Below are 16,423 nucleotides of genomic sequence, written 5' to 3'. Positions count from 1 at the left end.
AATATCAGCTTATCAAGGTATCTCCTAGTCGAGCAGTCTTCTTAATTGTTATACCCTGAACCCATTGAAAATGGGAAATCAGGGTATAATGGTTTTGTTAAAAAGTAAAAAATCGACAACTCATCCCGTTATTTTTTTATCAATAAAAACCCTTATCGAAAATCAGTTAGAAAATTATATCTCCTACATCTATAAAGCTAGAGTTTCAAAATTTTAAATACGTATTAAGATGCATTTCATACAATTTCGATTTTGTTGTATATACATATTTTCAAACATTATGATTACGTTCTGAAAGTTTCATTAAGATCGTACGTCTATAAATTAAATTATTTAACAAATAATCCAACACTGCAGCGCAGCCCAAGCGCATTCGTCTGTGTATGCGCGTGTGTGTGTGCGAATTATTATTGAAATATCAGTTGTTTGGAGGGTTCAGGGGATTTCGTAGTCGAGCAGTCTCGACTAGAGCTTTCTTACTTGTTTTTCTCTTTATTTTGATTGAAATGAGTATATTAGTTTTGTGCAATGTCCGCTATTGAAGCTAAAGACTTTAAATTTGGAACACATACTCATGTATATCTATTTTTTATACCCTGAACCCATTGAAAATGGGAAATCAGGGTATAATGATTTTGTGTAAAAGTATGTAACAGGCAGAAGGAATCATCGCAGACCCCATAAAGTATATATATTCTTGATCAGCACGACGAGCAAAGTCGATATAGCCCTGTCCGTCTGTCTGTCTGTCTGTCCGCCCGTCCGTCTGTCTGTCCGCCCGTCCGTCTGTCTGTCAGTCCGTATGTATGAACGCGTCGATCTCAGAGCTAGAGACTTCAAATTTTTTTAAAGGTTCGTATATACAGCGCGCATATCGAGTTTATCTTTAACAAGTAAGAAAAATCTAGTCGAGACTGCTGAACACTCCAATCTGATATTCTACTCACTCTACACACGCACATACTAGAACGCGCTCTGTTTACTGCGCAGTAAGCAGCGACTGCGCTTGGGCTGCGCTGCAGTGTGGGTAATATTATGAGAATTTATTTGTTGAATAATTTAATTTCTAGACGTATGATCTTAATGCAACTTTCAGAACGTAAATATAATGTCTAAATGTATGTACATTCCAAAGTACAGATCTCTAGTACTTTAAATAAGCCTTTTACAAAAGTGGATATAATTAAATAACTGGCTTTTCATAAGGTTTTTAATCGATAATAAAATATCGGGAGCAGCTATCGATTTTGAGGGATAAACTCAATATGCGCGTGATATACACGAACTTAGGAACTTAAAAAAAAATTTCAAGTTTCTTGCTCTTACATCTTCTGAGATCGACGCGTTCATACATACGGACGGACGGACGGACAGACAGACAGACGGACAAGGCCAAATCGACTCAGCTTGTCGCCCTGATCAAGTATATACTTTGTGGGGTCTGCCACGCCTCCTTCTGCCTTTTACATACTTTTAACAAAACCATTATACCCTGATTTCCCATTTGCAATGGGTTCAGGGCATAAAAACTATAACTCATTCCGATATTTCTTATCGATAAAAAACCTTATCGAAGATCAGTTATAAAATTATATGTCCCACATCTTCAAAGCTAGAGTTTCCAAATTTAATATGTATATTAAGATGCATTTCATACAATTTCGGTTAAAATTTGCCCCGTATTTCAAATACTAGAGACTTGAGCTTCGGCATATACATACATTTAAACAATATGATTACGTTCTGAAAGTTTCATTACGATCGTACGTCAACAAATTAATTCTCATAATACTGCCAAACTGCAGCGCAACCCATGCGCAATTGCCTGTATACGTGCGCGTGTGTGTGTGTGCCTGTGTTTGTATGCGTGTGTATGTGCAAATTATTATTGAAGTATCCGTTGCTCGAAGGGTTCAGGGGATCTCGTAGTCGAGCAGTCTCGACTAGAGCTTTCTGACTTTTTATATCCTGGCAGACCCTTAACTTCATTTAGCTCTTTTTTTTGCCAATCTGGCTCTATTTGTTCGGAAATTATGACAGCACTGCCCCTGTCCTCTACGCTGCCCTTGCCCATTATCGTATCCCTCTTCCATCTTAGTCAATTGTGTCAGCGTTGTGAAGTCATGACACCTCACGTACAACCTATACTCAGGCGGCGTTCTCATACGCCACATAGAGCTCCGTGTATTCAGCACGCAAATTGATTTTTTCTTTAAACATCGATTAATTGTCCCGATATGTGCTATATCTTTAAGCCTTGAGTCCCCAAATTTTAACTGTAGATTTATATGTACTACTAAGATCGATTGGTTCATATATACGGACAATCAGACAGGGCTAAATCGACTCAGCTTGATCAATAATATATCTATTTCATGTGATCTTCTATGCTGCCTTCATCCACTTACATACATTATGTTGGAGTGGATGCGTCGATGATAAGAGAAAAGAAGGGTTTATGAAGCATATGACAAAAGCTTAATGCTTTGTACTTATATTCTATGATTAGCTCAATTTTACTTTTAATGTGTATTTTTAATACAAATACCATAAATGTTTAATTTATCTAATTGTTTGTTTTTTTTTTCGCATTACTTCAGCTATCAAAATGAGACGGTGAGCTTCAGTTCCTCTTTGGCTTCTTCAGTACCCATCGTAAACTCCAATTTGCAACCCTCGAAAGTTCACGAATCATGTGTTGATGATAGAAGTGGAATTATCATTGCAGAGGATCTACCAGCTATAAGTAAAGCGGAAGGTAAAGCAATGCTACAAAATAGTGATCCGCCTTTATCCATATCAGAATCTTTACCGAGAGTATCGCAAGCAACCAACATTAATGTACTAAGTAAGCAGTGCGAAATTGTTGATCAAGAAGTCAGCGAGCATCACTTGACCACGACGACACCTACGAGTCAATTAGAAAGCGAGAGGGATACTGGACTTAGCGTTATCACAAGTGCACCGGCAGCTAAAATTAATCGTCAACTTGAATCAGACTTAGATGTCATTAAAGAGGTTAAAATTGAACTAATTGAGTCTTCCGTCTACAAAAATAGTAACACGCTACAAGAGCTTGTTAACGGTCCGCCAATCAATAAATTTGCGAAAGAAAGTGACTCCAAAAATAATCATCTCAGTAGCAAAGAGGAAGTAGGAAGCGCTGAAAAGATAAATGTATGCTCGGAGAAATTAACTGTCGAAGAAATTGATTATCATATTCAGGAAAATGAGGTTGAGCTGTCACCCACTACTGATGAGTATCAAGAAGGAATGCATTTTAGTAGTAAGGACGTAGTTTTCGACTACGATATTATAGAAACCGAGAGATATCTTGGCTGCACAGCACCTGCGCCGACACCGGCTAATTTATTGGCACCACTCGCTGTATTAGAAATCGATATAGTGGATGATGAACCCTTAGATGAGCGTGGAGCTGCCAAAACTCCAACGCCTGAATTAAACAACGATGAAATTTACCGACGGCGTAAAAAACGCAGTTCTGCAACTAAGAAACTAAGCTCATTAGACGAACGAGATAAACTAACTGAAAAGCCTGACACTCCTGCGCCAACAAATACTGATGAAACCGAACACAACGCAGTGTGTCCCTGGGAAGATGAGTAAGTAAAAAATATATTGCAAGAAATTCATTGACTTAACCCTTAAATCCCTTCATTATAGAAATGTTAGCACCAGCGACGGAACATTTGTCAAGACGTATGCTACATTGGGATATTTATGAACACAGCCATCATAAAAATAAGCAACATATTCTTATTGTAGCATGAATTCAAATATATTATTACGTTTACAGAACTAATTAATTCAATGTATATAATTATGGATACAAAAATGCATATCCGCTTCACATGTTAAATAAAAACGGTTAAACAAAATAAAGAAATACTTTGGTGAAATCAATTAGGACTTTTTATAGCCGTAGGAAACCATTTTGTAATAACTGGTACTAGGTAATAAAAGTAACTAATTTATTTATTTATTTATTTCTTAAAGCTTTTGACAAAAACGAGAGTCAATTTAAATTAAAAAAAAAAAAAGAAAAAGCCTAAACAAAGTACAGGATATAATATCAATAGTAACATCGACCCGATGGGGGTATTTTATTTGCCAGTCCCGGCCAGCTATGCCCACGTCTCACAGCCAAATATGGTCAGTGAAACTAATGAAGCTATAAAAAGAGAGTGTTAGTAAGAAAACTTAGAAAAACAATATTAAATGTAGATTTATTAACCACATATATCTAACACGATAAAATAATAAACAATTCTTAAAATGAAAAAATATAAACAAAAATAATAAAAAAAAAAGAAAAAATATAATAAACAAGAATTAGTATAGAAAAAGAAAGAGGAAGGTATTAAAAGAAATTGCAAGAAAAGTTAATACCAACAAGTAAGAAAACTCTAGTCGAGAGCGCTCGACTAGATACTACCCTGAACCAAACTAATAGAAAAGCACATTTAGTATGGTTCAAATTTCAATTTCGATGTATTTAAAAATATAAATGAAATAGAAAACTCATTAAATTAAATATATAAAAATCGAGAAACAATTAAAAAAAAGAATTACGACACGCTCTGGGTTTGAACCCGAGACCTCGTGATCGTGCGCCGCGCCCTCTAACCATAACGCCACTCCTCTGTTTTTATTTGCAATGTCAAAACTGAAATAGATTCACTGATGCAACGCCATCTAGCAGAACTAAACGAAACTAACTGCTGATGTGATTCTAAGAATTTGCTAGAAGATGTTTGAATGTATGTGTGCACACGTATTGGAAAACTGCTGTTGCTGCAGCACGTGCGTTTGTTAATTGGCCAAACATTTTGTTATTTTTTAACGTCGATTGACTAAACCGAATTTAATGAAACTTTCAGCATATGATCTACATATTCTATTGAATATTTGGCATTTAAAAAAAAACATGTCAAATCATTCACAATTAGCTATACTAGCATCTGACCTTCACTGGGGATTCTGGTGAATTTGGAGCCGATATCCAAAATATAACAAAAACCGAAATTGTATAAAATGCATTGGAATATATTTTTAAAATTTGGAGACTATAGCTTTAAAAATGTAGGAGATATAAATTTATAACCTATTGCGCTTGGGTTGCGCTGCAGTGTTGGCAATATTATGAGAACTTATTTGTTGAATAATTTAATTTCTAGACGTACGATCGTAATGAAACTTTCAGCAAGTAATCATAAAAAGTATGTGTATACCGAAGCACAAGTTTCTAGTATTTGATATACGACTCTTACAAAGATGATGGGGTGGATTTACGGGTGGGGGGTAAATTTTAACAAAAACCGAAATTGTATAAAATACATCTTAATATACATTTTAAATTTGGAGACTCTAGCCTGAAAGATGTAGAAGATATAATTTTTTAAGTGATCTTCGATAAGGTTTTTCATCGATAAAAAAGTATCGGAATGAGTTATCGTTTTTTAGTGACTCGATATGCTCGATATGTGCGTGATATATACGGACATTTTAAAAAAAAGTTAAAGTCTCTAGCTCTTATATCTTCTGAAATCGACGCGTTCATACATACGGACGGACGGACAGACAGACGGACAGGGCCAAATCGACTCAGCTTGTCGCCCTGATCAAAAATATATATACTTTGTGGGGTCTGCCACGCCTCCTTCTGCCTGTTACATACATTTTAACAAAACCATTATACCCTGATTTCCCATTTTCAATGGGTTCAGGGTATAAAAATAAGAAATAATAAAAAGAAAAGAGTAAAGGAAAAGCACAGAATAGAATATAGGATAGAATTGAGAAATCACTACACAGCACTGACAATGATACATAAATACGTATATATACGAAATACAACTAGGAAGGTCATTTATAACAACTAAGAAAGCTCTAGTCGAGACTGCTCGAGTACGAGATCCCCTGAACCCTACAAGCAACAAACAAACGCACGCATACAAACAAACATACGCACTCACATACACATACAAACAAAAACACACGCACACACACAGGGAGTTCGAGTTGCGTTTTCGTGGAGTGCGGTCGATATTATTGTAATCCATCGTTGACTATATCTTGTTCCCAGGTTTTCCCTGCGAAAGTGGAAAAATCTAAAGAAAACGTGTATGTTGTGGGCGAGACGAACCCAGCGACTTCGAAAACTACAAGAGACTTACTGCGCTGCGGTTCGTGGAGTGACCCAGCGGTGGGATCCAGTGGTGCAAGAGAGGGGGCAATAGTGTCATTGTTTTGGCGTCAGGGCTTTCCTCTTTGCTTTTTTTTTCAGAGCGAAAAAATTTGCAACTTTAGGCGTCACACTTGTGCAAATAGTAAACACTCGAACAGCTGTTAGTGCTGGAAATTGCAGCGAACAATCACTCATTGGTGAGTTGCTAAGTTTTAGCAAAGATAGCAACCTGCCTGATGGTAGACTAGTAGGCATTGCCCACTACAGGCTTCACGCCGTGGTAGTTGCGCGCTGTTCCTCGTTGCAGCAGGGCGTTGTCGCAAACGTTGACTTCTAATCAGTCCCTAATAGTAGAGTGCCAGGCACCCAAGTCGCTAAAAGAAGCGTCGAGCCAAATAGAAGTTACCCTAGAGAGTTTGTCTGCCTTATTTGGGGTTCAGCGGCATATAAATGCCTTAATGAGAGAGCAGCTGGCTAGGCTGGTTAGTCTCCACAAGACGGCCAAAACGTTCTGTAATCGACCGGTTAAAAACTGTGAGGTACAGACCACGTCGGTCAAGAAAGTAGTGGAGAAAGCTAGCGATAGAACAATTGCAGGTAGCAATACGCCCAAGCGGTCAAGGGAAGTTTCCTCCGAACAGAGGAAAACTCCCTCTACCACAACCGCACCCGCTACCGAGGCCCAGTGCAGCGAACCCAACAGAGCCAATGGCTCCGCGGACTACAGCCCAAAATCCAATCCAGGCAGGTCGACAGACAAACCCGAGCAGCTGGACAGATGTCAAAAGACACAAGCCTATGCAAAAACGTCCCAGAACTGACGCAATTGCAATTTCAGGCGTAGATGGTTGTAGCTATGCGGACATGCTACGTGTAGTCAAGAGCGACCCAAATTTCAAGCATATGAGCGGCGACGTTCAAGGCATTAGGAAGACAGCTAAGGGGGACCTTTTGTTGCAATTGAGTAGGAAGCCGGAACATAGCGCTCTGCATGAAGGTAAAGGCAAAGCGTTGGGCGACCGAGCGGTTGTTAAGACACTTACCGAATCAGCTCACATTGAGATTCGTGGATCACAATTACGTTCATATTGCAGCCAACTGCGTCAGCGACTGTGACCTAAAGGCCGCCTGTTTCAGGTGTGGAGAGATGGGTCACAGTGTAAAAGCATGCACCAAGCCACCGAAATGTAGCCTCTGCGCCCGGAAAGGTGGAAAGCAGATGGATCACTTAGCAGGCAGCTTCAAGTGCCCATCCTACCGTGAGGCTGTACGTAAAATGAAATGTTAAGGTTTCTTCAGCTTAACATAAATCATTGTGTTGCTGCCCAAGATCTACTAGAGCAGACCATAAGAGAAAAACGTATATTCGTAGCCTTTCTCAGTGAGCCTCATCACCGTAGGTCGGCCTGCCATACAACATGGGCAACAGGCGCAAATGACAAGGCTGTGTTGTGGGTATGTGGCAACTCAGCGAATGTACATTCGGATGTTAAGTCATTAAATGAGCTCGTACGTGGTCGATATGGTAACTTATGGCTCTACAGTTGCTATCTGGCTCCCAGCATGCATTTCAGTGAATTCGCAACGGTACTAGTCGAAGCTTGCCGAGGATGCTAGGGGTCGGAAGGCCATTATAGCAGGAGATTTCAACGCATGGGCGTCAGAATGGGGCAGCCACACAACAAAGGCCAGAGGCCATATCCTACTGGAGATCTTCGCAGCACTGGATGTTGCACTGCTCAACACTGGCCACGAGTTCACCTTCAGTCGGGCTGGATACGGATCTGTAATTGACATTACTTTTGTCACTTCATCCCTCTATCGGGAAGCAACATAGCTATACGGGCAGCGATCATACGGCACTTCTGTTCACAATAGGTGAGGTACCTGCCAGGGCATCAATCTTGTGGAGAGAATCGTATCGACTGGATACTTTTGATCCCGCGGTCTTTTCAGTGGCTATTCAGTCTCTGGGCACAATTGATAATGCTGAGGCCAGAGCATGCAAAATGGTAGCCCAAATTCAGAGTGCAATAGGAGCATGTTACGTCGCAAACAACTCACGCAACAACAGGAGCCTATGTATAGGTGGAATGTACAAATAGATTAATTCAGGAGACGTTCCCTGCAAACCACTAGAGTAGCCATCATCTTATAGACCAATCTGTCTCCTAGAAACCATGGGAAAGGTTTTTGAGAAACCGACTTTTTCTAGACTGGAGAGGCGCCGGAGGCCTATCACCTAATCAATTTGGTTTGCGGAAGGCCCGGTTAACAACTGATGCGCTACAGAAAGTTGTTGACCTGGCAACTTCCGCCATCCAAGACACCAGATGGAGCCACGGAACAAATCAATACTGCATCATCGCGACCGTGGATGGATAAAGAATGCCTTCAATATAGATGTTGGGATATGATACTAGATGCGCTATCACAATATAATATCACTAAAAATCTCAAAGAGATAATAAAGAGCTACTTCAGAGGAAGAACACTGGTATACAACACGAGTGAGGGTCCCCAAACTCATACAGTGTCAGCTGGAGCACCCGAAGGCTCAGTGTTGGGGCCTCTTCTATGGAATATCATGTACAACGGCGTACTGCGCTTGTAACTACCAGCAGGTGCGCACACCATTGGCTTTGCTGATGATTTAGCCGTCGTCGCCATAGGCAAGGAGCTTAAAGATACTTAAAGATACTGATATGTGCAGTGCAAGTATCAATCGCATACGAAGCTGGTTGACAGGAGCTGGGCACGAGCTAGCGGCAGCAGTCACAAAAGAGTGGACACTGCCAATATAAAGATCGGCAGCGTCACTATTGCGTCAAAGAGGGCGATAACCGAAGCCGTCCTAGTCAGCAGTTGCAAAAGAGTGGAAACTGCCAATATGAAGATCGGCAGCGTTACTATTGCGTCAAAGATGGCGATAAAATATCTTGGTGTCATGATAGACACAAGATTAACTTTCCGTGAGCACTTAGAATATGTGCCTGAAACGGCAGCTGATTCTTTTAGATCTCTCTCAAGAATTATGCTTAACACGCGGGAATCAAAACAGCAACGACGTCTCTTTATAATGAGCGTCATAAGGTCCGTCATCCTCTATGCTGCGCCAATATGGGCAAGAGCGATTGCAAGGCCGAGCTGCAGCCAGGGCATTTGCGCCACCTACTGACTGAGCGCAATCAGAGTCTGCTGCGCATTCAGAACAGTCTCTGACGTCACGGTGCTCTTCATTGCCAGCATGGTGCCTCTGGAGGACTTGGAGGACGAGCCTATACGACGCAACGATATCAGAGCGAACAGCGTTGCACGATGGCAAAGGTGGAACAGCTCAACTAAAGGGCGGTGGACACATACTCTTACCCTGAGCTTGAGCCATGGATAACCCGCAAACACGGTGAAGTTAATTTTTATCATTCACAGCTTCTATCGGGATATGAATGAACCATGAGACGAGGTCTGGTGGAGGACGCTAACCACGTGTTATTCGAATGTGGACGCTTCCTAGAGGAGAGGTGCTGTCTGGAAAAAGCATTAGGCCGCTCCATAAGAGCGGACAACATGGTCAACCTGATGTTGGAATCGGAGGCAGCTTGGAAACTTATAAGCACCCTCGCGACCACAATCATGATAGAACTTCGCAGAATCGAGCAAAGACGAGCTATCCCAAGCTAAGGGAGTGCAAAGTTCTTACGAAGCAATGCTTTACGGCCATCTCGCAAGCATCGTGCGCTACCCTTAGCCGCCTAATCACATCCATTATTGTGAGAACCGCATCGTATGCGTACACACAATCGAATGAGTATATGTACATTTGTATGTATGTGAGCACTTCACAAGATCGACCATATGCAAATGCTGGGCTTTAAAATTTCTACAGGCAGCAAGAACTTCGCACACAGGCATACAAATGCTCATAATATATGTAGCAAGGGAGAGTGGGAGAGGGAGAGTGTGCATGCTCATCGCAAAAACATTTTCATTATGAGCATCAACGCTTTCATACCCTTTTTAGAAATAATCATTGTATGAGCGTGGCAAACGCTTTACAAATTTCGGCATACCCTTCACGCAAAAGGAAGGAGCTGGGAAAATTTCAATTTTTGTGCGCGGCTTAGAGTGATGATTTCAGTGACCATAGAAAGCTAGAGAAAGGGCCTGAGAGAGAGAGTGAGTAGAAAAAATGCCACATAGCTGTGCTACATACGGAATCGGGACCATTTCGATTGAGCGCTCATAGCGCACTGTTTTTGTCGTGCAGTATTTTCGCTGCTCGAACCTTCGGCTACTGAGCCGAGCAAATACGAAGTATAGTGGTCGACCAACTTAACAGTTTCGAGCTGTAGATGTGTTCTACATGTCTAGTCTATGTGTTCTCTGGTCAGTGGTTACGATAAAGCAGCGTTATTTCTAAGAAAATGAGTAAAACAGAAGTGGAAAACGCAGTATGTAAACAGTTTCTTCACAGCTTAAAAATTGAGTAATGTTAGTTTTTGTTGTTTATTTTGTTACCGATTTATAATTATACCCTGAACCCATTGAAAATAGGAAATCAGAGTATAATGCTTTTGTTAAAAGTATGCGCGTCGATCTAAGAAGATATCAGAGCTAGAGACTTCAATTTTTTTTTTAAATGTCCGTATATAGTGCATATCGAGTTTATCACTAAAAAACGATAACTCAATCCGATATTTTTTATCGATAAGAAACCATATCTAAAATCAGTTATATCTCCCACAGCTTTAAAGCTAGAGTGTTCAAATTTTAAATATATATTAAGACGCATTTTATACAATTTCGGGTTTTGCTAAGATTTACCTCCCGCCCCTATATTCACCCCCTCACCATCATCTTTGTAAAAGTCGTATATCAAATACTAGAGACTTGTGCTTTGGTATACACATACATTTAAACATTATGATTACGTTCTGAAAGTTTCATTACGATCATACGCGTAGAAATTATTATATTGCCAACCCAAGCGCAATCGCCTGTATATGCGTGTGTGTGTCCGAATTATTATTGAAATATCAGTTGCTTGGAGGGCTCAGGGGATCTCGTAGTCGAGCAGTCTCGACTAGAGCTTTCTTACTTGTTTTGTATTTGTTTTTTTTTTTTTTTTTATAATTCAACTTAAAATTGATTATTAAACTGACTTTTTTTGAATAAAAAAAATATTTGCGTGTAAAGTCAAAAATTGTAATTTTTTCGTTGTGTGTAAAGTGTTTCTTGACATATGTATATACAAGCATTTAGTCAATATATGCATGTAAAATTAGTACATATGTATGTATATATGTGTATATATAGAAGGGAATATGGCAGATAACATTGCCAGAATATATGTACACATATGTACATGTGCATGTATGTAGTATCTTACACAAATATGGGGAACTTATCTCGACGGCTATGTCGAAGTGGTGGCGTCGCCGATAAGTAAGAAACCAGGTTGTAATTTCCTAGTCTTGTTTAATAGTATGGTAGCTGAGCAGTTCTATAAAAAGTGTGTAAAACTATGTAAGTCCAGAAGTGTTAATACCAGGAGAGCTGGTTACAAGTGAGCGGGGGGATGTGAATAGAAGTACCCCGCGAACCAGTTGGAGAACAAGGGTTTAGTTATTAACAGATTAACATGGTGTGGGAGGAGCAATTCTTGCTAATGGGATCTGGCATTAAAAGAAAATTTCAAATGTATGGAATGTAAGCGATAGCCGTAGTTTGTACTATATGTAATGGACATAGTTAGTAATGAAAAGAAGAAGACATCGAATGTGTAGGATGCAAGCGATAAGCAGTAGACATAGTTGCTAGCCGTTAGAAGAAAATTTCAAATGTTTGCTTAAAAAAAGCCGCCAAAGCGCAAATGAAATATCGGCGATCGACGGCACAACCCTGCGTGCTGAGTTCGTGAGCGGAGGGTTGCGCTGCCGACGCCGAGCGCTTTGAGCGTAGATAGAAAAGAAGAGATTTTTAGTTAGTAAGTGGCCACCGCGTAGAACGGACAGAAGTTGATATTTAAGAATTAGTAAGTAGCCGCCGCAGAGAGCAGATGTAAATAATTAGAGTTAGTGAGAGGCTGCCAGAAGAGCTTAGAAGTGTTCGTAAAGTAATAGAAATAAAAGTGAATTAGATTAGAAGGCAATAAGAAAGAAGAGGCGAAAGCTGGCGGATACTCGATGTAAAGGTGGTGCACGTGAGTCGTAGTTTGAGTTATTTTCCCCTCCTCTGTCCCCTAACAGATTAACTAGAAACGATAGATGTTTGTTTGTTTGTTCTGTGAGCCTTATCACTGTAGGAGTGCCAGCCAGAGAGCTTGGTCAACAGACCCTAATAGCAAAGCTGTGCTGTGCCGAGGATGCTAGGGCCGTATCCTACTGGCCCTGACATTACTTTAGTAACTTCATCCCTTTTTCAGGAAGCAACATGGACCCATTGTGATAGCTATATGGGGATCATTCGGCACTTCTGTTCACAATAGGTATCCCGCGGCCATTCAGACGCGCTTTCAGGACTGTCTCCGATGACGCGGCGCTCGTCATTGCCGGCATGGTGCCACTGGAGGATTTGGTCGCTGAAGCCGTGGAGCGGAATTCACTCGCGCCTGCGTACAGCATTGCACGATGGCAAAGAAGGTGGAAGAGCTCAACTAAGGGACGAGGGACACACACGCTCATCCCGCTCACCCATGGATAAACCGCGAATACGGCAAGGTTAATTTCTAGCTTTCACAGATTCTCTCGGGACATGGATGCTTTCGGAGCTATTTGAATCGCTTTGGTCACGCGGAAACTGAAGGATGCCCCTGATGCAGACAAAAGCATATGGAAGACGCCAATCACATTTTATTCGAATATGAACGGTTCCTGGAGGAGAGGCATCGTTTAGAAGAGACAGTGGGCCGCTCCATCAGAGCGGACAACGTAGTCAACGCCATACTGGAATCGGAGGTAGCTTGGGAACTAATAAGCACCTTTGAGGCCACAGTCATGACGGAGCTCCGCAGAACCGAGCGAACAATAAGACGAACTGTCCCAGGCTAGGGTAACGTATAGTGCTTGCGAAGCAATGCTTTACAGTTCGATTTTCAAGTTTCAAACACAGATGAAACGCTGGGTGAAGGTCGATTGGCTCTTTTACTCCTAGGAGTCTCGGAAAGTCACCTCGTACCTGATATAAATATGTTGAGGGCCTTTTCGCGGTGCGAATTCGTCAGTAGTATTTCTTGATCCCTAGATAATTCCATAACCCCTATTCTATTGAGTATGAGAGAGATAATCACAGTCAGACATTTTGTAATAGCATTCCATTCAAGAGAAATGTTGTAGGACTCAAGTGCTGTATCGGCTATTCCGACAATATTGTTTCTAATTGTGTTTATTAAACCAAAATATTTAGGTGTGCCTATCGGAATAAGCGGATAGACAGCGGTCTACACTCTTTTTTCAAGAACTAAATTCTGCCTGGTTTTCTGAAAATGTTTCTAGTACTTTCACTACGTCAGGTACTCTGTCTAAGTCGTCGTGTCTTTGGTCCGAATTTATGGTAACGTCAATATTATTTATGGATTGGGTAGTTTTATTTAGGTTCTCGACTACCATTCTGTTTATAATACCCCCGTCGGGTTGGTGATACTATTGTTATATCTTTAATCTTTATTGTTACAATATCTTAAAAAAAAAAATAAATAAGAAATACTTTCTTTTAATTGTTTGGATGTTATGTTGGGTGTTCTAGCAGCGTCACTACTAATTTGCTGTGGGATGAGTGTCTTACTAAATTGTTTGTGTTTATCACCTGAACCCATTGAAAACGGGAAATCAGGGTATAATGGTTTAGTTAAAAGTATGTAACAGGCAGAAGGAGGCGTGGCAGACCCCACAAAGTATATATATTCTTGATCAGGGCGACGAGTTGAGTCGATTTGGCCCTGTCCGTCTGTTTGTCCGTCCGTCTGTCCGTATGTATGAATGAGTCGATCTCAGAAGATATATGAGCTAGAAACTTCAAATTTTTTTTTTAAATGTCCGTATATAGCGCGCGCGTATCGAGATTATCACTGAAAAACAATAATTATATCTCCTATATCTTTAAAGCTAGAGTTTCCAAATTTAATATGTATATTAAGATGCATTTCATACAATTTCGGTTAAAAATTGCCCCCCACCCCTATATCCAACCCCTCACCAACATATTTGTAAAAGGCGTATTTCAAATACTAGAGACTTGAGCTTCGGCATATACATACATTTAAACAATATGATCACGTTCTGAAAGTTTCATTACGATCGTACGTCAACAAATTAATTCTCATAATACTGCCAAACTGCAGCGCAACCCTTGCGCAATCGACTGTACATGTGCGCGTGTGTGTGTGTGCCTGTGTTTGTATGCGTGTGTATGTGCAAATTATTATTGAAGTATCCGTTGCTCGAAGGGTTCAGGGGATCTCGTAGTCGAGCAGTGTCGACTAGAGCTTTCTGACTTTTTATATCCTGGCAGACCCTTAACTTCATTTAGTTCTTTTTTTTGCCAATCTGGCTCTATTTGTTCGGAAATTATGACAGCACTGCCCCTGTCCTCTACGCTGCCATTGTCCATTATCGTATCCCTCTTCCATCTTAGTCAATTGTGTCAGCGTTGTGAAGTCATGACACCTCACGTACAACCTATACTCAGGCGGCGTTCTCATACGCCACATAGAGCTCCGTGTATTCAGCACGCAAATTGACTTTTTCTTTAAACATCGATTAATTGTCCCGATATGTGCTACATCTTTAAGCCTTGAGTCCCAAATTTTAACTGTAGATTTATATGTACTACTGAGATCGACTGGTTCATATATACGGACGGACGGAAAATCAGACAGGGCTAAATCGACTCAGCTTGATCAATAATATATCTATTTCATGTGATCTTCTATGCTGCCTTCATCCACTTACATACATTATGTTGGAGTGGATGCGTCGATGATAAGAGAAAAGAACGGTTTATGAAGCATATGACAAAAGCTTAATGCTTTGTACTTATATTCTATGATTAGCTCAATTTTACTTTTAATGTGTATTTTTAATACAAATACCATAAATGTTTAATTTATCTAATTGTTTGTTTTTTTTTTCGCATTACTTCAGCTATCAAAATGAGACGGTGAGCTTCAGTTCCTCTTTGGCTTCTTCAGTACCCATCGTAAACTCCAATTTGCAACCCTCGAAAGTTCACGAATCATGTGTTGATGATAGAAGTGGAATTATCATTGCAGAGGATCTACCAGCTATAAGTAAAGCGGAAGGTAAAGCAATGCTACAAAATAGTGATCCGCCTTTATCCATATCAGAATCTTTACCGAGAGTATCGCAAGCAACCAACATTAATGTACTAAGTAAGCAGTGCGAAATTGTTGATCAAGAAGTCAGCGAGCATCACTTGACCACGACGACACCTACGAGTCAATTAGAAAACGAGAGGGATACTGGACTTAGCGTTATCACAAGTGCACCGGCAGCTAAAATTAATCGTCAACTTGAATCAGACTTAGATGTCATTAAAAAGGTTAAAATTGAACTAATTGAGTTAACGGTCCGCCAATCAATAAATTTGCGAAAGAAAGTGACTCCAAAAATAATCATCTCAGTAGCAAAGAGGAAGTAGGAAGCGCTGAAAAGATAAATGTATGCTCGGAGAAATTAACTGTCGAAGAAATTGATTATCATATTCAGGAAAATGAGGTTGAGCTGTCACCCACTACTGATGAGTATCAAGAAGGAATGCATTTTAGTAGTAAGGACGTAGTTTTCGACTACGATATTATAGAAACCGAGAGATATCTTGGCTGCACAGCACCTGCGCCGACACCGGCTAATTTATTGGCACCACTCGCTGTATTAGAAATCGATATAGTGGATGATGAACCCTTAGATGAGTGGAGCTGCCAAAGCTCCAACGCCTGAATTAAACGATGAAATTTACCGACGGCGTAAAAAACGCAGTTCTGCAACTAAGAAACTAAGCTCATTAGACGAACGAGATAAACTAACTGAAAAGCCTGACACTCCTGCGCCAACAAATACTGATGAAACCGAACACAACGCAGTGTGTCCCTGGGAAGATGAGTAAGTAAAAAATATATTGCAAGAAATTCATTGACTTAACCCTTAAATCCCTTCATTATAGAAATGTTAGCACCAGCGACGGAACATTTGTCAAGAC

The 16,423-nt window shown here is 40.4% G+C and overlaps 1 protein-coding gene and 1 long non-coding RNA gene across 3 annotated transcripts in view; one reads left to right on the top strand and one right to left on the bottom strand.

Moving 5' to 3' along the window:
• Positions 1–3,910, top strand: part of LOC108655518 (uncharacterized) — a 96,433-nt gene extending 92,523 nt beyond the window's left edge. Inside the window, exons 7-8 of one of the 2 annotated variants that reach the window (XM_089264612.1) lie at positions 2,601–3,623; positions 3,685–3,910. In XM_089264612.1, coding sequence (XP_089120738.1) covers positions 2,601–3,623; positions 3,685–3,745 — 1,084 coding nt within the window. In that variant the 3' untranslated portion in view covers positions 3,746–3,910. The remainder of the gene's footprint in view (positions 1–2,600; positions 3,624–3,684) is intronic. The other variant, XM_089264613.1, reaches the window with a different exon arrangement.
• LOC149090861 (uncharacterized) overlaps positions 1–16,423 on the bottom strand; it is a 93,822-nt gene that overhangs the window by 48,820 nt on the left and 28,579 nt on the right. The gene's annotated exons all lie outside the window — the stretch shown is intronic.

This window comes from Drosophila navojoa, chromosome X, assembly GCF_054131105.1.
Source record: "Drosophila navojoa isolate 15081-1374.11 chromosome X, UAZ_NAV_1.0, whole genome shotgun sequence".
In the NCBI taxonomy this organism is placed as follows: domain Eukaryota; kingdom Metazoa; phylum Arthropoda; class Insecta; order Diptera; family Drosophilidae; genus Drosophila; species Drosophila navojoa.
Note: the sequence above shows the minus strand (reverse complement) of the source record. Positions and strands in the feature narration are given on the sequence as shown.